This window comes from Trachypithecus francoisi, unplaced genomic scaffold, assembly GCF_009764315.1.
Source record: "Trachypithecus francoisi isolate TF-2019V2 unplaced genomic scaffold, Tfra_2.0 Lachesis_group17, whole genome shotgun sequence".
NCBI lineage: Eukaryota > Metazoa > Chordata > Mammalia > Primates > Cercopithecidae > Trachypithecus > Trachypithecus francoisi.
This window is the reverse complement of record NW_022681462.1, coordinates 83,481,899-83,501,274: the sequence shown is the minus strand read 5'-3', so window position 1 is coordinate 83,501,274 and position 19,376 is coordinate 83,481,899. Positions and strand designations below refer to the sequence as shown.

At 54.5% G+C, this 19,376-nt stretch overlaps 1 protein-coding gene across 1 annotated transcript in view; it reads left to right on the top strand.

Moving 5' to 3' along the window:
- Positions 1–350: 350 nt before the first annotated feature.
- The window catches only part of HS1BP3 (HCLS1 binding protein 3), a 34,413-nt gene continuing 15,387 nt past the window's right edge, over positions 351–19,376 (top strand). The window contains exons 1-4 of the mRNA XM_033176387.1: positions 351–714; positions 6,192–6,357; positions 10,436–10,643; positions 12,969–13,185. Of these exons, the coding sequence (XP_033032278.1) occupies positions 683–714; positions 6,192–6,357; positions 10,436–10,643; positions 12,969–13,185 (623 nt within the window). The 5' untranslated portion in view covers positions 351–682. The remainder of the gene's footprint in view (positions 715–6,191; positions 6,358–10,435; positions 10,644–12,968; positions 13,186–19,376) is intronic.

The window sequence follows — 19,376 nt, the reverse complement described above, 5'->3', positions numbered from 1 at the left end:
CCCAAGTGCAGCCATCCCAGACAGGCCTGGCCCCGGGAGGCCTCCACCAGGGCTCTGCCAAGCAGCAGAGGGTGGCTCTCTGAAGATCCTCTGTCGGGAGAGTGCCCGTCAGTTATGGAGCCGGCAGGCAGTAGGAAGGACAGAGGAGAGCTAGCTGGAGGCAGCAAGCTCAAGGGGTACTGGGCTGCTGCGTGGCGTCCACTGTGCAGCTTGAAGAAGACCCCACGAGGCCTGGACAGAGCCCCGGCTTGGGAAATATTTGTTGACCGATCGGTTGAATGAAACGTTCTTTGGGGAGAGGGGACCGGCGGCGGAAATAGCAGAGGCAGAGCCCCGTCTCTCTAGCGGCTAAACTTTAGCCCAAAACAGACACACCGATTAAGGTTCACCGCGTGCCAGGGCCAGGCTAGGCTTCTTCTAGGTGGTTGCGGCGGGCGCGGCTCAGCCCGGGGACTCCGGAAACTCCGAACTGCGCAGACCGACCGCGACAGTGGAGGACCCGCCCGCGCTCCCGCCCCGCCGCGCTCCCGCCCCGGCCCCGCCTCTGGCCACAGGCGCGAACTGCGCGGCCGCGGCCGCCAGGGGGCGGGCCAGGGCGGCGGGAGGCGGGGCGGGGACACGGTGACGCGGGCACCGCCGGGTCCCGTGACTGCGCGCCCCGCCCTGAGCCCCCGCTGCCGTCATGCATTCCCCGGCGGTGCTCGTCACCTCCAGGTGAGCCAGACCCCCGTGCCCCACGCCGCGCAGCTCGCAGTCCGGGGCGCCCGGGCGGAGAGGCATGGGGAGGCGGCCGCCTCCCAGGCCCGGGACCCGTTGCAGGTCTCCCCAGCGCCCTCGGTGGCTTATCCCGGCTGGGCCCCTGCACCGCCCTGCTGGAGAGGTGGCGCCCCCGATTTACGGATGAGGAAACTGAGGCCCTCTAGAGGGTAGAGAACTCGCCAAAGACTGCGGGAGACCTGGGACTGACTGGCTCAGTGCAGGCGGGCGCAGTGGGGACTCTGCTCTCCTTTCCTATCGGCTTGGGTTCTTCTCTTTTGGGCCCGAAAACCTAGTTCTCCATCCTTTCAGCGCTCCCTGCGTCCCAGGCCCGGTGCTGGGCACTGGGGACCGGGGTGAATCAGACAGGCTCGCCTTGCAGGGGGCTGCGGTGGAGAGGGGGTGATGCCAGCAGCGGGTAGTAAGCTCAGGTTGCCATGGGAACACAGTACAGGTCAGGAACCCGGTTTCTGGGAGGATGACTTTGATGAGAGACCAGGGAGAGGTGGTCGCTGCTTGCGAGGCAGCTCAGGAGAGCACAAGTTACAGCAAAGGCCTCGGAGGGGTCCAGGCGGAGGATGCAGAGTGGGTTGGTCCTGATCGAGGCCTGAAGGACCCAGCCCGAGATGGATCCTGGCAAGGCTGGGAGGCACGTGCTTTTACTTCTTTCCGCCTTTAAAACGCTGTAAAGTGACTTACTTCAAATATTTTCATACACTTCACCCTTGCTCTCCCTACACAAAGTCTTAGGCTAAGATGCCAATTTATGACATAAATGAACGTGTTACCCAGCCAACTGTTGATCTTCCAGTTGTAATCAGGAATTCCCCGTGACTTCAGGTCTAGAAAGGTATGATTCCTTTTGTAAACCCTGATGTCGGAGCCTGATTGGTCTTGCATGATCAAGTGTGGTTACAGATGTATCTTCACGGGCAGAAGAGGTTGCCCTACTGCCACTTACGTCACTTCCTCTCACCAAGCCTCAGTTTCCTTTTTTGTGAATTGGAGGTTTGAGATTGGCAGGCATGGGCAACGTCAGTAGTATAGGCCCCTCGGCCATATGCAGATGGATGGGGTATGACTTTGGTGTTGGGTGCTTGGGAAGGGGTGGGTGGCTTCCCTCCCTGCCCAGCTGCACAGCCTGGACGTATCTTGTTAACAGGCGTGGGGGCGCTGGCGGTGGTAAGGCCACATGAGTCGTGCTCATTTCTTGCTGAGGGCACCAGCACACCCAAGGATTTTGCCTGCAGGGTGAGTTCAAACACCTTAGCCCAGCAGCAAGGCTGGCCCTTCCCAGTCACACCCCAGCTCCTCTTTCCAGTGCGGCCTCCTCCCACCTGTCATTGCCGCATGCACTCAAGCTTGACTTCAAGCAGCAGGTGTTTATTGAGAGCCGCCTCTGTACCGGGTACTGGCCCAAGTTCTAGGAGACAAACAAGTCCCTCTCATAGAGCTTTAATGGGGGCACAGGCACAGTAGGCAAATCTACATGTCAGGGATGGTACATGTTATGAAGGAAAACAAAGCAGTGGGGGCAACAGAGTGGTAGGAGGCACGCATGCTGTTTTCTATGGTGTGGTCAAGGGGCGTCTTTCTGATGGAGTGGCCCCTGGGCGGATCCCTGACAAGCTCCCTGAGGGAGAGAGCCATGAAAAAGAAATCTTGGAAAAGTGTGTACTCGGAGGACAGGACAGCAGGATCCAGAGGCTGGTATGGTTGGAGTGGAGTGAGCCCAGGGAGAGTGTTAGGTGATGGGGTGAAGAGGCAAGCTTGGGAGTGAGGGATGATCAGGAAAGGGCTTGAAGGCTGTGGATGGGCCATCAGGTTTTATTTCAAGTGCAATAGGACCCAGCTTATGGTTTACAGAGATCCTTTGACTGCTATGCTGAGCAGGATTGCTTGTAGGATTCCACGTAGAGCCAGTGGTAGCTTGGCCCAGGGTGATGGTGGCCATGAGGGTGAGAAATGTTTGGGTTGTGGATATATTTTGAAGATTGAGCTTTCAGGTTTGCTGTTGCTTGGATATGAGAACACGAAAGAGAAGTCAAGACTAACAGCAAGTCTCTCAGCCTAAGATGCTGAAAGAACAAGGTTGCCATTTAGCAGGCTTGGGGAGAGGTGGGAGCAGTATTGGTGTAGACAGGTGAGTTTGAGAAGCTCGTTGACAGCCCAGTGGGGATGTCAGGCAGGTAGCTGGAAGGGGGCTGGCTGTGAGGGGAGGGTGGGCTAAAGATGGGAGTTGGGGAGCCATTGGCTCGGAAACGGTATTTAAAGCCTGGAGCCCGGATGAGATCACCTGGGGAGGGGTACAGTGAGAGGAAGAAGATCTAAGGTGGGTGCTCTGGATGCCATCAAGGGAAACCATCCAAAGCAGTTCCTCTCCTCCTGTTTGAGCAAGAGTGGCCAGGGCGGGCAGGAAAGAAGCAAGAGGGAAGGGGCGCTCCAGCCACCAGTGAAGGCAGAGCTTGAAGGAGGGAGCGGCTGACTGTGCCCGCTGCTGCTGACAAGTGAGACCAGAGGAGAAATGAGGACTCACCTTTGGATTTAACAACACGGAGGTCACAGGTGACCTGGACGTGGGCAGTTTGTTGCATGATGAGGACCAAAGTCTGGCTGGAACAGGTTCAAGATCAAACAGGAGGAGAGGAACCCATGAATATGGGGCCCTCTGTTGAGAAGTTCTGCTGGAAAGGGCAGGAGGGAAATGGACCAAGGGGAATGTCTGGTCAAAGCACAGCTTTTGTTACATGAGCTGTCAGAGCGTGGTTGCATGCTAACGAGCGTGGGCCAGTAAGGAAGGAAAATCGATGCTGTGGAAAAGAGGGGTGAGCTGCAGCAGCTATGTCCTTGAGTAGGTGGGAGGGGCTCAGAGCCGCTGCCCTTATAGAAGATTGGCCTTAGGAGCAGCCAGCCAGTTTGTCTATAGTCCCAGGAGAGGGCAGCTATCAGGGAGCAGCTGCAGGCTGATGGGCAGATGTGACAGTGAAGCCCAGGATATTCTCTGATGGTCTCTGGAGCAGCACACAACAGTGTCCACATCACTTGGGAATTTACTAGAGATGGCGACTCTCAGGCCCACCCCGGGCCTGCAGAACCAGAATCTGCATATTAACAGGATCCTCAGGGGGTTGCACACACATTACAATTGGAGAAGCTTGGTGTAGGGTACATCCTGCCCACCACACCCCCATTTGTTTATGTACTCTCCGTAGCAGCTGCAGCAGAGACCAGATACCCTGCACAGTCTGAAATATTTACTACCTGGCCCTGCAGAGAAAGTTTTCCTATGGGTTCAGGGAAGTGGGAGGGTGATGGAGTAGGCCCAGGTGCATCAGAGTCGCTGGAGGGCTTACTAAGAAAACAAGATTGCTGGCCACCCTAGGCCTGAACATGCCTTTCTTATAAGTTCCTAGGCGATGTTGATCCTGATCCAGGGACCACACTTTGAGAACCCCACATCTAGGGCAAGATAGGGTTGCCAAGCCTGGTGCAGTGCTGTGCCTTCAAGTCTGCAGCTGTGAATTTCAATGGGAACAGACTGCATGTTTGCACCATGTCTGTCCCCAGTCACGTTGAGCCACCTGGGCACAGGGTGAAGGAAGCAGAGAACTGGAGAAGTGGGCTTTGACCAGGCCAGCTCAGCCCTGGGTAAGAAGTCAGGGGAGCTGGGCCTAAGGCAGAGGGATTCCAGCAATGGAATGGGACCCTGGAAAAGGGTTGGGGTTATGGATTGTGGGTTCTGGCGTGGTCAGAGAACCATTGGATGTGGGGTGCTGTGAGGGGGCTGGATGGTGGGAGATGCCAATCTGGATCTGCTCCATCCCCTTCCTACCCCTGAGAGGACCTCCCCCCAGCTCAGGCCCCGCCCTTCTTGTCACTTTCATCCCGGTGTGCCTCGTTTTCATCATGATCCTAAAGAAATGATGCCTGGCTTCTTTCTCATGTCTGCCCCATAAGAGGCCACCTGGGCTCTGGAGCAACTGTCTGGGATTGAAAGCAGCTCCACCTCATGCGGGGTGAGACCTGGGCAGCCGCTTTCCCGTTAGGGTCTGTTTCCCTGTCTTTTAAGTGGGTCTGAGTAGCAGAGCTCCTTCGCAGGGCTGCAGGAAGTGAAAGTGACTTCACAGAGTCAGCCCTAGAGCCGAGTGCATCTCCCGTCAGCATCCAGCCTCACCTTCCTCCTCCACACTGGTGACAGTGACACCGTGGGCGACACCAGGCCGCGAGTGCACACCGTGTGAACTCAATGCCATCGGCAGAGGGCTGGCTGTACATGTGCACCTCTCAGTGCCCATTCGGCCCTCGCCCACTTTTCACCACCTGAAGGCAGGTTTCCTGGGGTGCCCTACACTGCGGAAGGATACTCCTTGTGTGTACAGCACACAGTCACTGGGTAGCACACACGGCATAGGAGGCGCATCACCGTAGGCCTCGCCAGTTGGTGACAGCAGCGTCGTGCTGGTGACCACGTGGCATGTGGTGACAACGTGGGATGTGAGGGGTCTGTGTGGGAGGAGTGCTCAGGCAGGGGGGATTTGATGGATTGAGGTATAGTTCCAGAGAGGGAGGGGGCTTGCCCCAGACACAGGTTAAGCTCCAGAAGCCCCTCCTGTGTTTTCAGGGTCCTGCCCAGCACACAGGAGGTCTCACCTTGATGGTCAGAGCTGCTCAGAGGGTGCCTGGCATGTCCTGCCAGAGGCGTTTGTGTGAGGGACGTTAGTCTGCACAAGTCTGTGTCTCACCTTACGTAGGATGAGGGATGTATTTAATAACTTTTTCCACTTCAAGGAAAACATCTCATCATTTCTTTGCTCGTCATACAATTCAGTATATTCGAATTGCATTTTACAAGTCTCCAAGAGTGGTGATGTTTTGCCGATGCATCCTCTCTACACCTCGAGGGGCAGCATCGACTGCCGACATGAGGGACAGGCCTGTCAGTGCCTCTCTGGGCCACGACGGGGCACAAGGGCCCTGCCTCCAGTGCCCATCCCGTGTCCTCCCCAGAGGGCCTGTAGCAGCCCTCCTGCCCATTAGCCAAAGAGAGGTGCCTGTCTCCAGCTGGGATTTCAGTCCCTTGTTGTCTCTGCAGCCCCAGCCATGTTCCTTGGTCTGAGTACAGGCACTGGGATGTTGCTCTGCCCAGAGTTTATGTCGATCCCTTTCAACAAGCCCCATCCTTTCCCGTTTTCCTGCAGGGAGCAGACCTTTGTCCCTGAGCAACCCAAAGGCAGGACCAGGTCCAAGGCCTGGGAAGCCAGTCTTATGAGGGGCTGGTGTGGTGGGATGAGTGGCCTGGAGCAGTGACCACTGAGGACAGCCAGCAGTCGCCTGGCACCCAGGCCTGTCAGGCACCTGGAGGCCCTACCCACACTTTGCTCAGGAAGCCTGCTGCCTTGACCCTGAACCCCACCTGCCTTCTTTTCCTCTGGCAGGCGACTTCAGAATGCCCACACTGGCCTCGACCTGACTGTGCCCCAGCACCAGGAGGTGCGGGGCAAGATGATGTCTGGACACGTGGAGTACCAGATCCTGGTGGTGACCCGCCTGGCTGCGTTCAAGTCGGCCAAGCACAGGCCCGAGGATGTCGTCCAGTTCTTGGTGAGCCGGAGGCTCTGGCCAGGATGTTTCGAGAGTGCTCGGGGTCCGGGTGGGCAGACACACCTGCCCACCAGGGTTCAAGTAGCATCTGGAGCAGGTGCTTCTCTGTCTGTTGCTTGCTCAGGGCCTGGAGTACCAGACCGTGCTAGACAAAAGGGACACAGAGTGAATCAGACGCCCTCAGTCCATGGAGAGGCAGACCTCTAAAGAGACAGATACAAATGGGGACAGGAGCACATGGGAGGCTCTGGGGGTATAGAGAAGGGACACCTAACTCACCCTGGGGAAACTTCTTGGAAGAGGTGGTGGTTGAGCTGTGTTTTGAGGAGCAGGTGGGGCTCAGCAGAAGAGGCGAGAAGGGTGTCCTGGCAGATGATGCAGCCTAAGCGAAGGCACGGAGGCTGGAAGCAGGATGTTGAGTGGGGAACTCTGCGCAGTTGAGTGTGGTCCTGGGAGGAAGTGGGGAAGATGAAGGTGAGCGACAGGCAGGATCCAGATTGTGGAGAGTGTGCGGGAGCCTGGACTTAACCTTCAGCCAAGGAGAGTTTTAAGCAGAAGAGTGACATGGGCCCTTTTGCCTTTAACCAGCCAATCTGCTGTGAGCATGGCGTTGGATTGGAAGGAACAAAACAGGTGTCAGCGACCCCAGATACATGGCCAATATGGTCATTCCCAAAGCAAGGGCTTGGAGCAGGCCATTGCACTTGGTATGGAAGGGACAGGGAGAGTTGAAAATGTTTACAGGGTAACATGCACCACATTTGCTGACTGTTTCCACCAACTGAAATAAAGAATATGATAGAGGAGCAGATCCAGGGGGCATGTGGAGTGTGAAGTGTCCGCCCTGTAGATGGATACGTGAGGCTGGAGCTCAATACAGGCTCAGACCTGAGATACAGGCTAGGGTGTCATCAACTTGCAGGTGATACTAAAAATCTGGGAGTGGATGAAGTTGTTCAGAGAACAGATGTGGAAAGCAGAGAGAAGGGCTGAGAAGGAAATCCTGAGGACACCGGGGGTTCAAGACTCTTGGGGAGAAAGAGGAGTCTGTAGCTGAGGCAGAAAGGAGAGAATGGGATGTCTACGGAGTCACAGGAGCTAAGGGAGGAGAGAATTTCAAGAGGGTTGAGATCACACACTCATTGACTTATTATTTACCATTTGGCCTCTTGTGAAAAGGACCTGCAGCTGGAGACCGAGAGACACAGGTACAGGATTATTAAGGCAAAGGTGAAATGAACTAGACCCCACAGTACAGCGGGGAGTGACACGGGGCTAGCGTGGAGTCTCCTAGCAGCCAAGATAAAAAGGGAAACGAGTTGCATCTTTCTGGTGACCTGTTGAAAGAGACACTAAATTTTAAGAGAAATTTATAGCACAAATGTTTTTTTTAAGAGATAGGATCTCACTCTCTTCAGACTGGAGTGCAGTGGTGTGATCATAGCTCACTGCAGCCTGGAACTCCTAAGCTCAAGCAGTCCTCCTGCCTCAGCCTCCTAAGTATCTAGGACTACAGGCACACGCCACCATGCCCAGCTTTTTGTTTTTTATTTTTTATTTTTTGGTAGACATAGTGTCTTGTTATGTTGTCCAGGCTGGTCTCAAACTCCTCAAACTGGGCTCAAGCAATCCTCCTGCCTCAGCCTCCCAAAGTGCTGGGATTACAGGCATGAACCCCCACGCCCAGCCACACAATTTTAAGGGACATTCAGCAATGTCATGGGAAGCGTCTAGAATAGCAATGCTGTTTTTCATTTGATTGCTTCTGTGGCCGACTCTTGGTGAGAAGCAACGTGTGATGTCGGGGTGATTCTGGACCTGCATTGCTCTGAGAGTGGCTCTGCTTTGCAGGGCGCTTTGCAGCTCCTGGTAGTTTGACTTGACCCAGGATGGGACTCAATGCACCCACATTTTCAGGGACAGGAGCAAAAGAGGAGAGTATTTGAGCTTGATGTTGCCGGGCATGAAGGAGGGAGCACTCTGGGAACCTTGGGCTTCAACCCAGCCCACTTGGTTCTGTGCAGAGGGCTGGCCTTACATGTGAGGTGTACGTGAGGATGTTTTAACACCTCCATGCATCACACTAGTGCCACTTTTTCCTAGTCAGTGATGCCCACTCCTGGGGAGTGTGTGGGTGCAGGGGCTTGTCAAATATTTGAAAGTGCCTGCAAGGGTAGAGAACTCCTTTATTCCCCATGGGATCTCAGGATGGAGCCCACAGTTACATACCCGAAGCCTGAAGTCTCTTTGATGTTTCATGATTTAACTCAAAGAATTAATGAGCATTTTGTATCTACTTAAAAGGGCATATGTGTTTTAATATAAACATGTACTGATTTGCTGACCATGGAGTAAAAGTGGCCCCAGGAGGGGGCACTGCAGTGGAGGTTGTGCAGGCTCTTGGGTGTGCTAGCAGTGCAGACACCCACAAGCTTACTAAAGTTACGGGGCTGTCTGCCCCATCCTCAGCAGTGCCTGGCACACGGGGGCATCAGATAAATGTGAGTTCTCAACCTCGAGCTTCCTCTGCTCAGGGCCTCTTACTTGGCCTCCTGTTGTTGCTGGCGCAGGTACCCACCCGAGAAATCCTGCCTGAACCCCTGATGGACGTGGGCCCTGGGTGGGGTGGGAGCCCAGGCCTACAACTCCACGGTACTCATGCTGCCAGTGCACTGGAGATGGAGGTTTCCAAAGCCTGGATTTGCTGGGTCTGTGGTCTGAGCCTGAGTGGAGCAGTTGGGCCAGCAGGGGGCGCCCAGCCCCCACCGTGGCCTGCTCTGCGGGCCGGGCTGGAGTCCTCTGCTGTTGGAGCCTGTGTTTTAGCAATTGCTCTGCGAAGGGGTCCACGTGCCTTTCCCTGAGGGCTGTTTTCAGGAAAGTCTGGAGCCAGGCTCTTGTGCTGACAACAGCAAGCAGCACCTGTCCCAGATGACTCCCCACTGGAGGTTCTGAAGTCCCCTCAGCTGCCTCCTGGTATCTTGACCCTTTGCAGGCTGGGCATTCTGGGTGGTGGTGCTGGAGCCAAGGGTGTGTGCTCCAGACACACCCTGCACCAAGGGATCCCCCTGCGCCAGAGGGCATCAGATGCCCACAGCCCCTGCACGCCAGCACTCCAGTGGCACACAGTGGGCACAGCCCAGGCCTGGGAGCATAAGAATGAGTGATCCACACTTCAGTCGGGGTAGACAGGCCCAGTCTATGGGGAAAGTACAGAGGAGCTAGGAGTGAGGGTAGATGCCAGACTGATGGTGTGTGTATACAGCAGGTGACTTTGCTGAGCACCCACAGGGTTACAGACACGGTGATGGCACTGAAACCACTGTGAGACCGAGAACCTGCTGGGGTGTCCTGCATAGAGTACACATGCAGCAAGAGCTCCGTGAGTGGAGGAGCGAAGACTTAGCTGCCCAGGAGCTGTGGGGAGAGGCTGAGGAGGAGGCAGGAGTCACCCGCTGGCCCTACAGGATGCTGAGTGCTGCCCTCTCTGAGTCAGATGGTGTTCAAGGCCACCTTCTGATGATAGCAAGAGTCCTGGCCTGTTTCACTCGGGTGCCTGCATGCAGAGGTCCTGCCTGACGAAGGGCAGAGAACCAGCCTTGGAAATATCTGTCTCCACTGCTTGTATGGGCTGGCCCGCTGAAGGCTGCACTGGTTCACGGGAGAATGAGGTCGGTGCTGAGAACAGGTGATTCACGGTGTTGCAGGAAGATGACCTGCCAGCCTGTGAGATCACCCTCCTGATACGCAGAAAGCTGGGAATGAACGCAGTGGCCCTCATCACCTGCAGGCCGGGCAAGGCTCCCTGTATCGAATCTTTTTACCTGGACCTGTGACAGTGCCCAGAATGGCACCGTTATTGCATGTTTCCTCTGGGCACTAAGATGTTTGGATCTGCTATTGGCCAGGAGTGTTAAGGACTGGAGCCTGAGGCCAGGAGACAGGCGGAGGGGCAGCAGACGGGCGTTCCTGGCACGCTTCCTGTGGTGGCTGCTGGGCCTCGGGGACCCCTGTTCGGGGTGAGAAAGGAGCACTCCCTGCCACTCTTCACTTAAGAAACCACATGCTCCTCTCATTCCAGGTCTCCAAAAAGTACAGCGAGATTGAGGAGTTTTACCAGAAACTGAGCAGTCGTTATGCAGCAGCCAGCCTCCCCCCGCTCCCCAGGAAGGTCCTGTTTGTTGGGGAGTCTGACATCCGGGAGAGGAGAGCCGTGTTCAATGAGATCCTGCGCTGTGTCTCCAAGGATGCCGAGTTGGCAGGCAGCCCAGAGCTGCTAGAGTTCTTAGGTACCCGAGGCTCTGCCCCATGTCCCTCAGGTCTCCCCCGCCCAGAACTAGGCTCCGCTGCCCTGCCCCGATGGGAGCATGTCCACAGCTGCTGCTGCAGCCTGGAGGCTTCAGCCAGGCTGGTGAGGCAGGTGGCCTCACTGACATCCTTGGCTGGATGGGCAGAAGGAGGCCTGCCCTTGAGGGCCTGAACATCTGGGTGTCAGGTGGGGGCTCACACAGTGGGCATTCTCCATAGTGTGACCCCCATCCATGGCCTTCCTGGCCAGCCCCATTCCTAGAGCTTGCCTGATGCCCCCTGACCAATCATGCACAACATACAACCCCTGACAGACACCCCACACACCCCTCTGCCTCCTGCCAGCCAGCCCTAGGGACCTTCAGTATCCCGGGAACGCTGTGTTCTCACAGCCAGGCTGGTCACCAGCCCCTGGGGACATGTGCCTCTCACCTGTGCCCCCACAGAAAGAGTCATGGGGACAGCTCCAGGCTGAGGAATTGATCCAGCACCCTTGCCCCCAGTGGTGGAGACGTCAGGCCTTTCCCATGGGTGTCCCAGCCCTCTCTTCTCTCCACAGTTTTCTCATCTGTAAGGTGGGAGTAGCCGGGCTGACAGGTCGTTATGAGAATTTACTGAGCTAACACATGCAAAGTGCTTAGAACAGAGACAACCACAAAGTAAATGGTGGCTACCATTTTACCCCACTCCTCGGTTAGTCCTGTCAACCCAGAACCCCCGTGGAGTAGGCCCTGGTCTCACAGATACCCCCAGGGCAGGGCAGGTTCTCCCCACTGCTGGTACTGGACTCCCACCCCTTGACTTCTCCCCTCTTTACATCCGTCTGCTTAACTCTTTCCCAGCTACTGTGGATCTCCTAGTTCCACAAGACAGAAGGAAAGTTTTCAAAAGAAAGTTGACCATAAATAAAACAAATTTTTAAAAGTGAAAGGTGAGGAAGAGAAGCAAAACTGGTGAATGCACAGGCCTAGGACTGGACAAGCTGCACAGCCCAGGTGTCCTGTGGCCATGTTGGTGCCCCTCGCACGGGTCTGGGTTCTCTGATGCCTTGTTTCTTCCAAGGTCACAACCCTTCCTTCCTTGCCTATCTCTGGGGCTGGGTAGACTGTGCTGAGAGGTTCCAGCTCAGCCATAGCTGGAAGAGATGCTCAGGATGTCCCAGGCCCTCTCTTGTGGAGAGGCAGGATAGAAACAAGCTGCTGTATGCCTCACTTTGCTCATCTCCAAGATGGACATACAGTTGGGATCTCTCTCATAGGGCTTTTGTGATGTTTAAATGTAAGATGCTTGTGACATGAAATTGAAGGTTTAGGAGATTTTGAATGGCCTTTTCACATTCGTCCAAGTAAAATAACAGAGCATCACATAATACAATATCATCATTATCACTCAGTGCATCCTGGATGTCAGACACTCTCTAAGTTCTTTACCTGTAATGTGATTTTATTAAAAGTCAGTTGTTTTAAAGATAAACTACCCAGTAAGCACTTGGATAGAGAAGAATAGTCTGAGCCCACGCTTCTCAAACTATCTGTGGCAAGGGCTAACTCTTTTATTCCCAGCCTGTCACAGATGGATACTTTCACAAATACAAAAGCATGCTTGGGTATTGTGATGGTGGCAGGATGCTATGGAGGTTTCTGGATGCTTACTCTCGCTTTTTGTACTTACCTCATTGTGGTCACACGGGGCATTCTCTGTCTGAAGACCACACTTTGAGAAGTGCTGATCTAAGCCAGTTTGTAATGGAGTGGTCACCGTTTGTTCTGGAATCTTCTACATGCTTATGCTGAGCACCCATCCAGTCCACAGTCCAGGTGCCCAGACTCTTGGAGCAGGTCTCCATCTGCAGAGCTCCTTGCCGTGCCTCCGACTATAAATGGTTCTGGCTGCAGTGGTTCTTTTTGAATCACCCTGTGCCCTGGCTGGTTTATCCCACTGCTCACCCAGGAGGAGGAGGATGGGGCCATCCTTGTGCACACAGGCTCTGGGCCTTGGGTTCAGGAACCACTGCCCCTGTCTTGCTCTGAAGCTGTCACTGGTGACCACTTCACTCCAGGTTTCCTTGGTGCCCGTCAGCCCTTGAGGGGCTGCAGCAGGCACTTGGCTGCCCCCGAAACAGAGGTCACCTTCATCCACCCAGACTCTCCCTCCTGCTCAGGTCCCAAGAGGGACAAGTTTGGTCCCAGGAGGCTGCAGGAAGCCCTTGACCTCAGATCCTGGCATGGGAGGGTGCACTGTGGCAAGATGCCTCCCCTGGCTCTGGGGTGGTTACCAGGTCCCATTTTTTCTGTCTTCCTCCACAGGTACCAGATCCCCAGGGGCTGCAGGGCTCACCAGCAGAGATTCCTGTGTCCTGGATGGCACAGACAGCCAGACAGGGAATGATGAAGAGGCTTTCGACTTTTTTGAGCAGCAAGATCAAGTGGCGGAAGAGGGTCCTCCTATCCAGGGCCTGAAGGGCGAGGATGCTGAGGAATCCTTGGAGGAGGAGGAGGCGCTGGACCCTCTGGGCATTATGCGGTTGGTCTCCCGTTGTCGAGAGGGTCCCTTTGGTGTATTCCAGGCTTTCTGGAGATGACATCCCCCTTCCCTGGAATCTGAGAAAAGCCCTGAGCATCCCAGGTCGCCCCCTCACAAGGATCTGGGCCACGAGGCCTTGGCGTGGTGTGCTTGGGGGAACCAGCTCTCTGTGTGCCCTTGGTGGTGTCCATGTCTCTGGGGCTGGGCTTAGGTATCGCCTCCCTGCCTGGGTCACAGGATGTCCTCCGCTTGTGGCTCTGCACTGAGGCTTGGCAGAGGCTCCCCGTGACAGCTCAGTAGTGCAGGCTGCGGACCTGTCCGGCTAGTGTGGGAGGACTCGGTGCTCGTTCCAGCTGCAGAACTCTTAGAGGTAGCTGCAGCTCTCTGGGCCTGCATCATCTGCATAGCAGGAGCATTCACCTTGGCCCCTGCCTCCACCCAGGGCCGTTCACCAGCCATATATCTCTGGCCATTTACAATCTCTTTTCTTCGGTTTTCTTCAGTTAACATGGGCTCATGGTCATACCAACCTCTTAGGGCTCCTGTGAAGATGAAATGAGTTATATAAATTTAGCAATCAGCTATCATCGTGGCCCCATCTTTCAATGGAATCAGACCAGGCCAGGGGTGCTGTTCTCCCCGCTCTCTACCACAACGAATGTCTCTTAGCCATTTACCGAAGTCCTCTGACGCCAAATGAGTGAGTCCTTTCTTGTAGGTCCTGCCCCAGAAAGGAATTAGAGCCCAGTAGAAACAAGGCAGAGGCAAGTTCAACTTCATCAGCATGCAGAATTCTGTCCTAAAATCACAGCCCACTCTGGAAAGGCCTTCTTTGTGGGGAGGGTTATAGGAGGGTGGGCTGCAGGGTGGCCATGAGACCAGCGTCCAGGGGTGAGGATTCACACTGGAAAAGGGTGCACAGCGCTCGGGCAGCTGCAGCAGAAACAGGCCCCGGAGCCAGGGTCCTGCAGCACCTAGGCACAGTAAGTGCCCTGCAGTCACCCCTCCTGGCCCTCCGTGGCTGGCCTTGTCCTTGAGTGGGGTCGGCGGCCCTGAGGGAGAGGCAGCCAGAGAAGCGGGTGATGTGGGGACAAGCCTGTAATAGTCACTCCTTATCAGCCTGGCCCAACCCTGCAGGCCTTTCTTGGGCTTTATTTTGGTAAGGGTGAGGCTTTGTTTGAACTCACATTCTCTGTTGTTCTGAGTAACCACACGTAGTGCCAAACCAAGATGGACTTTGGTTGTCCGTGCCAGCCTTTGGCGGAAGAACACACTTAGCAGAGCGGCTCCTTTTTTGGATAGGAAAATGCTCTTTGGGGCTGGCAAGTGCTGCCTTGAACTTTCTACTTACTTCATGAGCAGACTGTCAGGGGAGATGTGTCAGCTGTCCTGGGACCCCTTGGTTGGGGGGGGCCCAGCCCCCTCCCCAGCTCTGTACCCTGGGGTCCTCGCCCCTGAATCCTGGGAAAGCTTAGCACCTAAGAGTAATCCCGCTGGCTCAAGACCCTCTTCTGCTGCGCTTTCTTTTTAAGGACCTGTGTGACAAGGTGCTGATGAATCAGCGTTATCACCTCTGGCAGAAATAAGAAGTAACATTTTTTGAGAGTTTATGAAATGCTGGGAACCAAGTTAGCATTTGCCTACATGATCTCATTATATCTGTAAGACAGGATTTCTGAAACTGCTTCCTACAACCCGTAGTAAAAACTATATTATATGCTATGACCCAGGACACACATGTATAAACATCCCATAAAACTGAAGCAAAAGTTCCCAGAACTCATACAAAACCTTACTAAGTGTATCGTACTCAGATATTTTCTATTCTATTTCAATGTTTGGAAAGGTCATGACTCACCAAACTGCTTTCAGGATCCACTGTGAGCACAGGTCAAGAAACGGAGCCCTGGAGGCCTGCACTGGCATCAGCCTCTTCTGTGTGGTGGGAAACTCAAATTCAGGGTCAGGTGGTTCGTCCACGTTCCTGCAGCCTGCAGATAGCAGAGCCAGGACCCCACGCCATCTCCAGTCCAGTCTTTATCAGCCTGGGAGGTGGGCAAGGCCCCAGGATTATCCCCCTTTCACAGATGGGAAAATCGAGAAAGGGGTTCAGCAGGATCTTGGCCAGAGCCGTGTGTGTGGCAGAGCCATGTCTTGAAGTTGGGTTTCCACCTCGGCCTTTCACAGACACCCAGGTGGGCTTGTTGATCTCTCTTGGTGCCACCCACCTGCCCTTTGGTGGGGGACTTTCTATTCTTCTCGGGGGGCTATTTGTGCACCCCTCTCCCTCCCGTGCCCTTGGTTCCTGTGCAGGTGCAACAGCCCCCGTTTCCGAGCTTGCCCTGCCCCATGTGTGTGCTTAGCTCTGGGCGCTCCTGGAGCAGCCACCATTTCCCTGCAACCAGCCTCGGTCCTTCCCCACCGTGGCCGCGGCGAGGCGCTGCTGCTCTGCTGAAGGGCTGCTCCACTGCAGGGCTGCTGGGAGGGTGGGAGTCGCCAGCACAAAGCCGGAGCCCAGGCCGGCCTGGCTTTTCTTTGTCTTGTAAACCTGGTTTTGGTTAGGGACAAGAGAGCGTTATACCATTAGAGAGCGCTTAAAGATAGAAAAAACCCTCACCTCGGCCCATCCCAACACCAGCGCTCTCCCCTTCTGCTGGGGCTCTCGTCTGACCCCGTCCCAGCGCCATCCATGCAACTGCAGGCACAGTGCACGCGCCTTTTCGTACTCTGCTTTTTCACCCTGTGGTCTGTCCCGATTGCTGCTCCACGTCGCCCCCGTTTTGTATTTAACTTTCTATTTTAGAGATGTCAGGGTGCTGAGAAAATTAACATTCTACCCTAATAGTTCTGCCTTATGCTGGAAATCCTCTGCGGGAAACATTTTACATTGTGACTCAAATAATACACAATCAGTATAGAAAAAATTGCAAACACAGATAAAATTCCTTTCCCTGTGAATTTTTGAATGCATCTTTGAATATTCACGTCTTACTGCCAAAATGAGATTGTCTTATGTGCCATTCTGGAATTTGCTTTTTTCCAGTTTACATGTTCTAGGTCCTTCCAGATCAATAGCTGCACTCTCCCTCCTTCCTCTGCTGGTTTCTCAGCTCGATGGGCTGTAAGTGGCATTGCCAGGCCCCAGCTTGTGAACATGCTGGAGTTTTCTGTAGGTTTTTGCTATTATAGGCAATAACTTGAGGAACTTCTACATATACAACGCTTTTGTTCTATGGAGCCTTCCCCTATATATGTGCCCCACCCAGAGCAGGGCCCCTGAAGCTGCTTCTGGGGACTTTGGGGTACCATTCCAGTAAAGGGTTCTCCAAGGGCTGAAGCTCCTCTGTTGGGAGTGCCCCTCTGCTTTTCTGAGTCCTGTCCCCCCCACCCCAGGGCCCACTCCTCCCATCTCTTTGGCACACAGAGACCCCCTCCAGGCCCTGGGTCCCTGAGGACTCGCAGCGTCTGGTGGGACAGGCTGGCTCCTGTATGAACAAATGCACCTGCCTGCGAGGCTGGGCTTCCCAGACACCTTGAAAGGGGGAGCCCACACCCAGGTCTCCATGCTGTGGCCTCCATGGTGAAGCTGAATGTTTCTCTGGAAGGCCATGTTTTATGGTAATTTTTTAATATGGATTTTGCTTCATCTTGCATAAAATAACCACATGTATTTTAGTATAAAAAGAATATCTTACCCTCCATATTTGGATGAAATCACTTCTCCAGGATGATTCTGTGGTTTTGAATGCTGGCACATTGCCAGGTGCTCCCAGATTTGCTCACCCAAGATTTAGCAGCAAGATGGTCCCCTAAGGTGAGCCGTGGAGGGGAGCTCTGTGGGAACAGCAGGGCCTCAGCCCCACCTCCTGAGGTGCCCTGAAGCTGCTGCCCCAAGGGTGCCTCTTGCCAAATATCCCGACCACTGCACAAGGGCTTGGCACCTCTATTCATTCCAGCCTGAGCCTGGGCACCCAGGGCTCCCCTGATGCCACCAGCGCAGCAGAGACCGCCTAGGGATTCTGGACCACTGAAAGCTTGGGAGAGAGATATTCCAGGCCCCCCTCAGATCTGGGTAGGGCCCCCAGAATCTGTGTTTTAACAAGCTTTTGAGTTGGTTCTGCAAGCTCCTGTTTGAGAATTCCCAGCAACCAAACTCCAGTAAAGTGTTGGAAATGCCAGAAAGGAAACAGGTGTGGAGAGCGGCAGGTCAGCCATTACCACAATCCGCCGCCCACAGCGGGCTGAGGACAGGGCGTGTCCGGAAGGCACTTCCGGTACTGACTACTCCCCAGCTCCTCCTGCTCGGGCTGGGCTTTCCCTCGTCTGCTGGCCCACCTGCTCTAGGAGTTCTCTGCGGTGCCATCCTGGGGTTCATGTGGGGGCCATGAGCCAGGATGACTGGGCCTGACCTCACCCTGCACCTGTGCAGCACTTAGCCCTGGCCTGGCTGGGGACCCAAAGCCATAAGGAAAGGAGGAGGCAGATGCCACAGCCGCCCTGCAGCATCACGCAGGTGGCACTCCACCGAGGCTGTCACAGTGATCACAGCAGCACAGTGTGCATGCCAACTGCGTTTCCCCATTCAGATTACTGCCTGGCAGGGTGCAGTGGCTCATGCCTGTAATCCCAGCACTTTGAGCAGCCAAGGTGGGCAGATCACTTGAGATCAGGAGTTCAAGACCAGCCTGGCCAACATAGTGAAACCCTGTCCCTACTAAAAATACAAAAATTAACTGGATGTGGTAGGGCATGCCTGTAATCCCAGCTACTTGGGAGGCTGAGGCAGGAGAATTGCTTGAACCCGGGAGGCGGAGGTTGCAGTGAGCTGAGATTATGCCACTGCACTCCAGCCTGGGCGACTGAGTGAGACTCTGTCTCAAAAACAAAATAAAACAAAGCAAAAACCAAACAAACAAAAAAATAGATTATTGCACGAAGTCCTGCCTGAATAAATGGGCTGTTAGGAACAACAGATGTACCAGTGGTTTCTGCTTTTTAAATTCAGTAGCAAAACCTTTGGCTCAAGAGAAATATCATCCAGAATCCCAGTACATAAAACAGGCTGAAGTAGGATTTCCCCTGGTTGGGACAAGTGAGGACTGAATCTTTGTCCCTCCAGCCTCAGCCTCACTTCCTGGGGTAACCCTGGGCAGCTTTGCAGAAGGCGAGGGCCCCTTAGAGTATGGTTTGACAGTGCGTGGGACAGCTGGAAACCCCACACAACCCCAGGATGTGTGGCTACTCCAAGAGCAGGGTTAGAGATGGGCAGTCCCAGGTTCAAATCCCCTTTCTGCCACTTACTAGCTGGTAGACACTGAGTGCGTTGCTGTACTTCTCTGAGTCTGTCTCTTTCTTTGTAGAGTGGGGGTAAAGTAGAGGCCCAGTGGCTGAAAGGATAAAATGAGATGAAGCACTACAGGAAGGTTCCTTTGTAAAATGTTATCACTATTCCAGATTTACTTTGCTCTAAAGAGGTCTTTGTGTATTTAAACAGCAGTTGAAATATGAATATAAAAGGCAGCTTTTCTGCTTCCTAGAGTTGTTATGCAAGTATCAGGACCCTGTGATGTGCATACTATAACTTTACCTCCCTCCAGGAGCGCCAGTACACCTGTCACCTGTTACTGCTTCCTAGAGCAGGCGATTCTGGAGGTGGGGCAGCCCTGGCCCTAGAGGAAGGAGCCTGCTTATCTGAATCCTTAGTGGGATTCAGTGGTTGCTTGGTTCCTTGAGAGAGAGAAATCTGGGAGGTCATACTTGCCATTCTCCTGCCTCAGGCTCCCCCAGGACCTGTTGTGTCAAGGTCTGGCAAGTAGCAACACTCTTAGGATGACAGAGTCTTTACACTCTGAGGACTGCAGATCAGATCCAGGCTCTGTTGTTACAACTGAGGAACCTTCCCAGGATCACACAGGAAGGCATGAGAGCAAGAGCTGGGGGTCTCCTGACTGCTGGCCCAGGACTTTTCCCTTTGTCCCCAGTCCAACACCTGTGCTTCTCAGCCCTCACCTGTTCGCTCTCGTTTTTTGATGACATGGGTGACGGGCATTCCCCACTGCAAGGACAGCAGCTGCCTGCCGGTCGTGTCACCATTTGGAGTGGATCAGGGGCATAGGAGTGCTCACGTGAGAACCAGCAATGGTTGTTTGCTCAGAGCTTACCGCGACCAGGGAGGCATCGGCCACCATCAC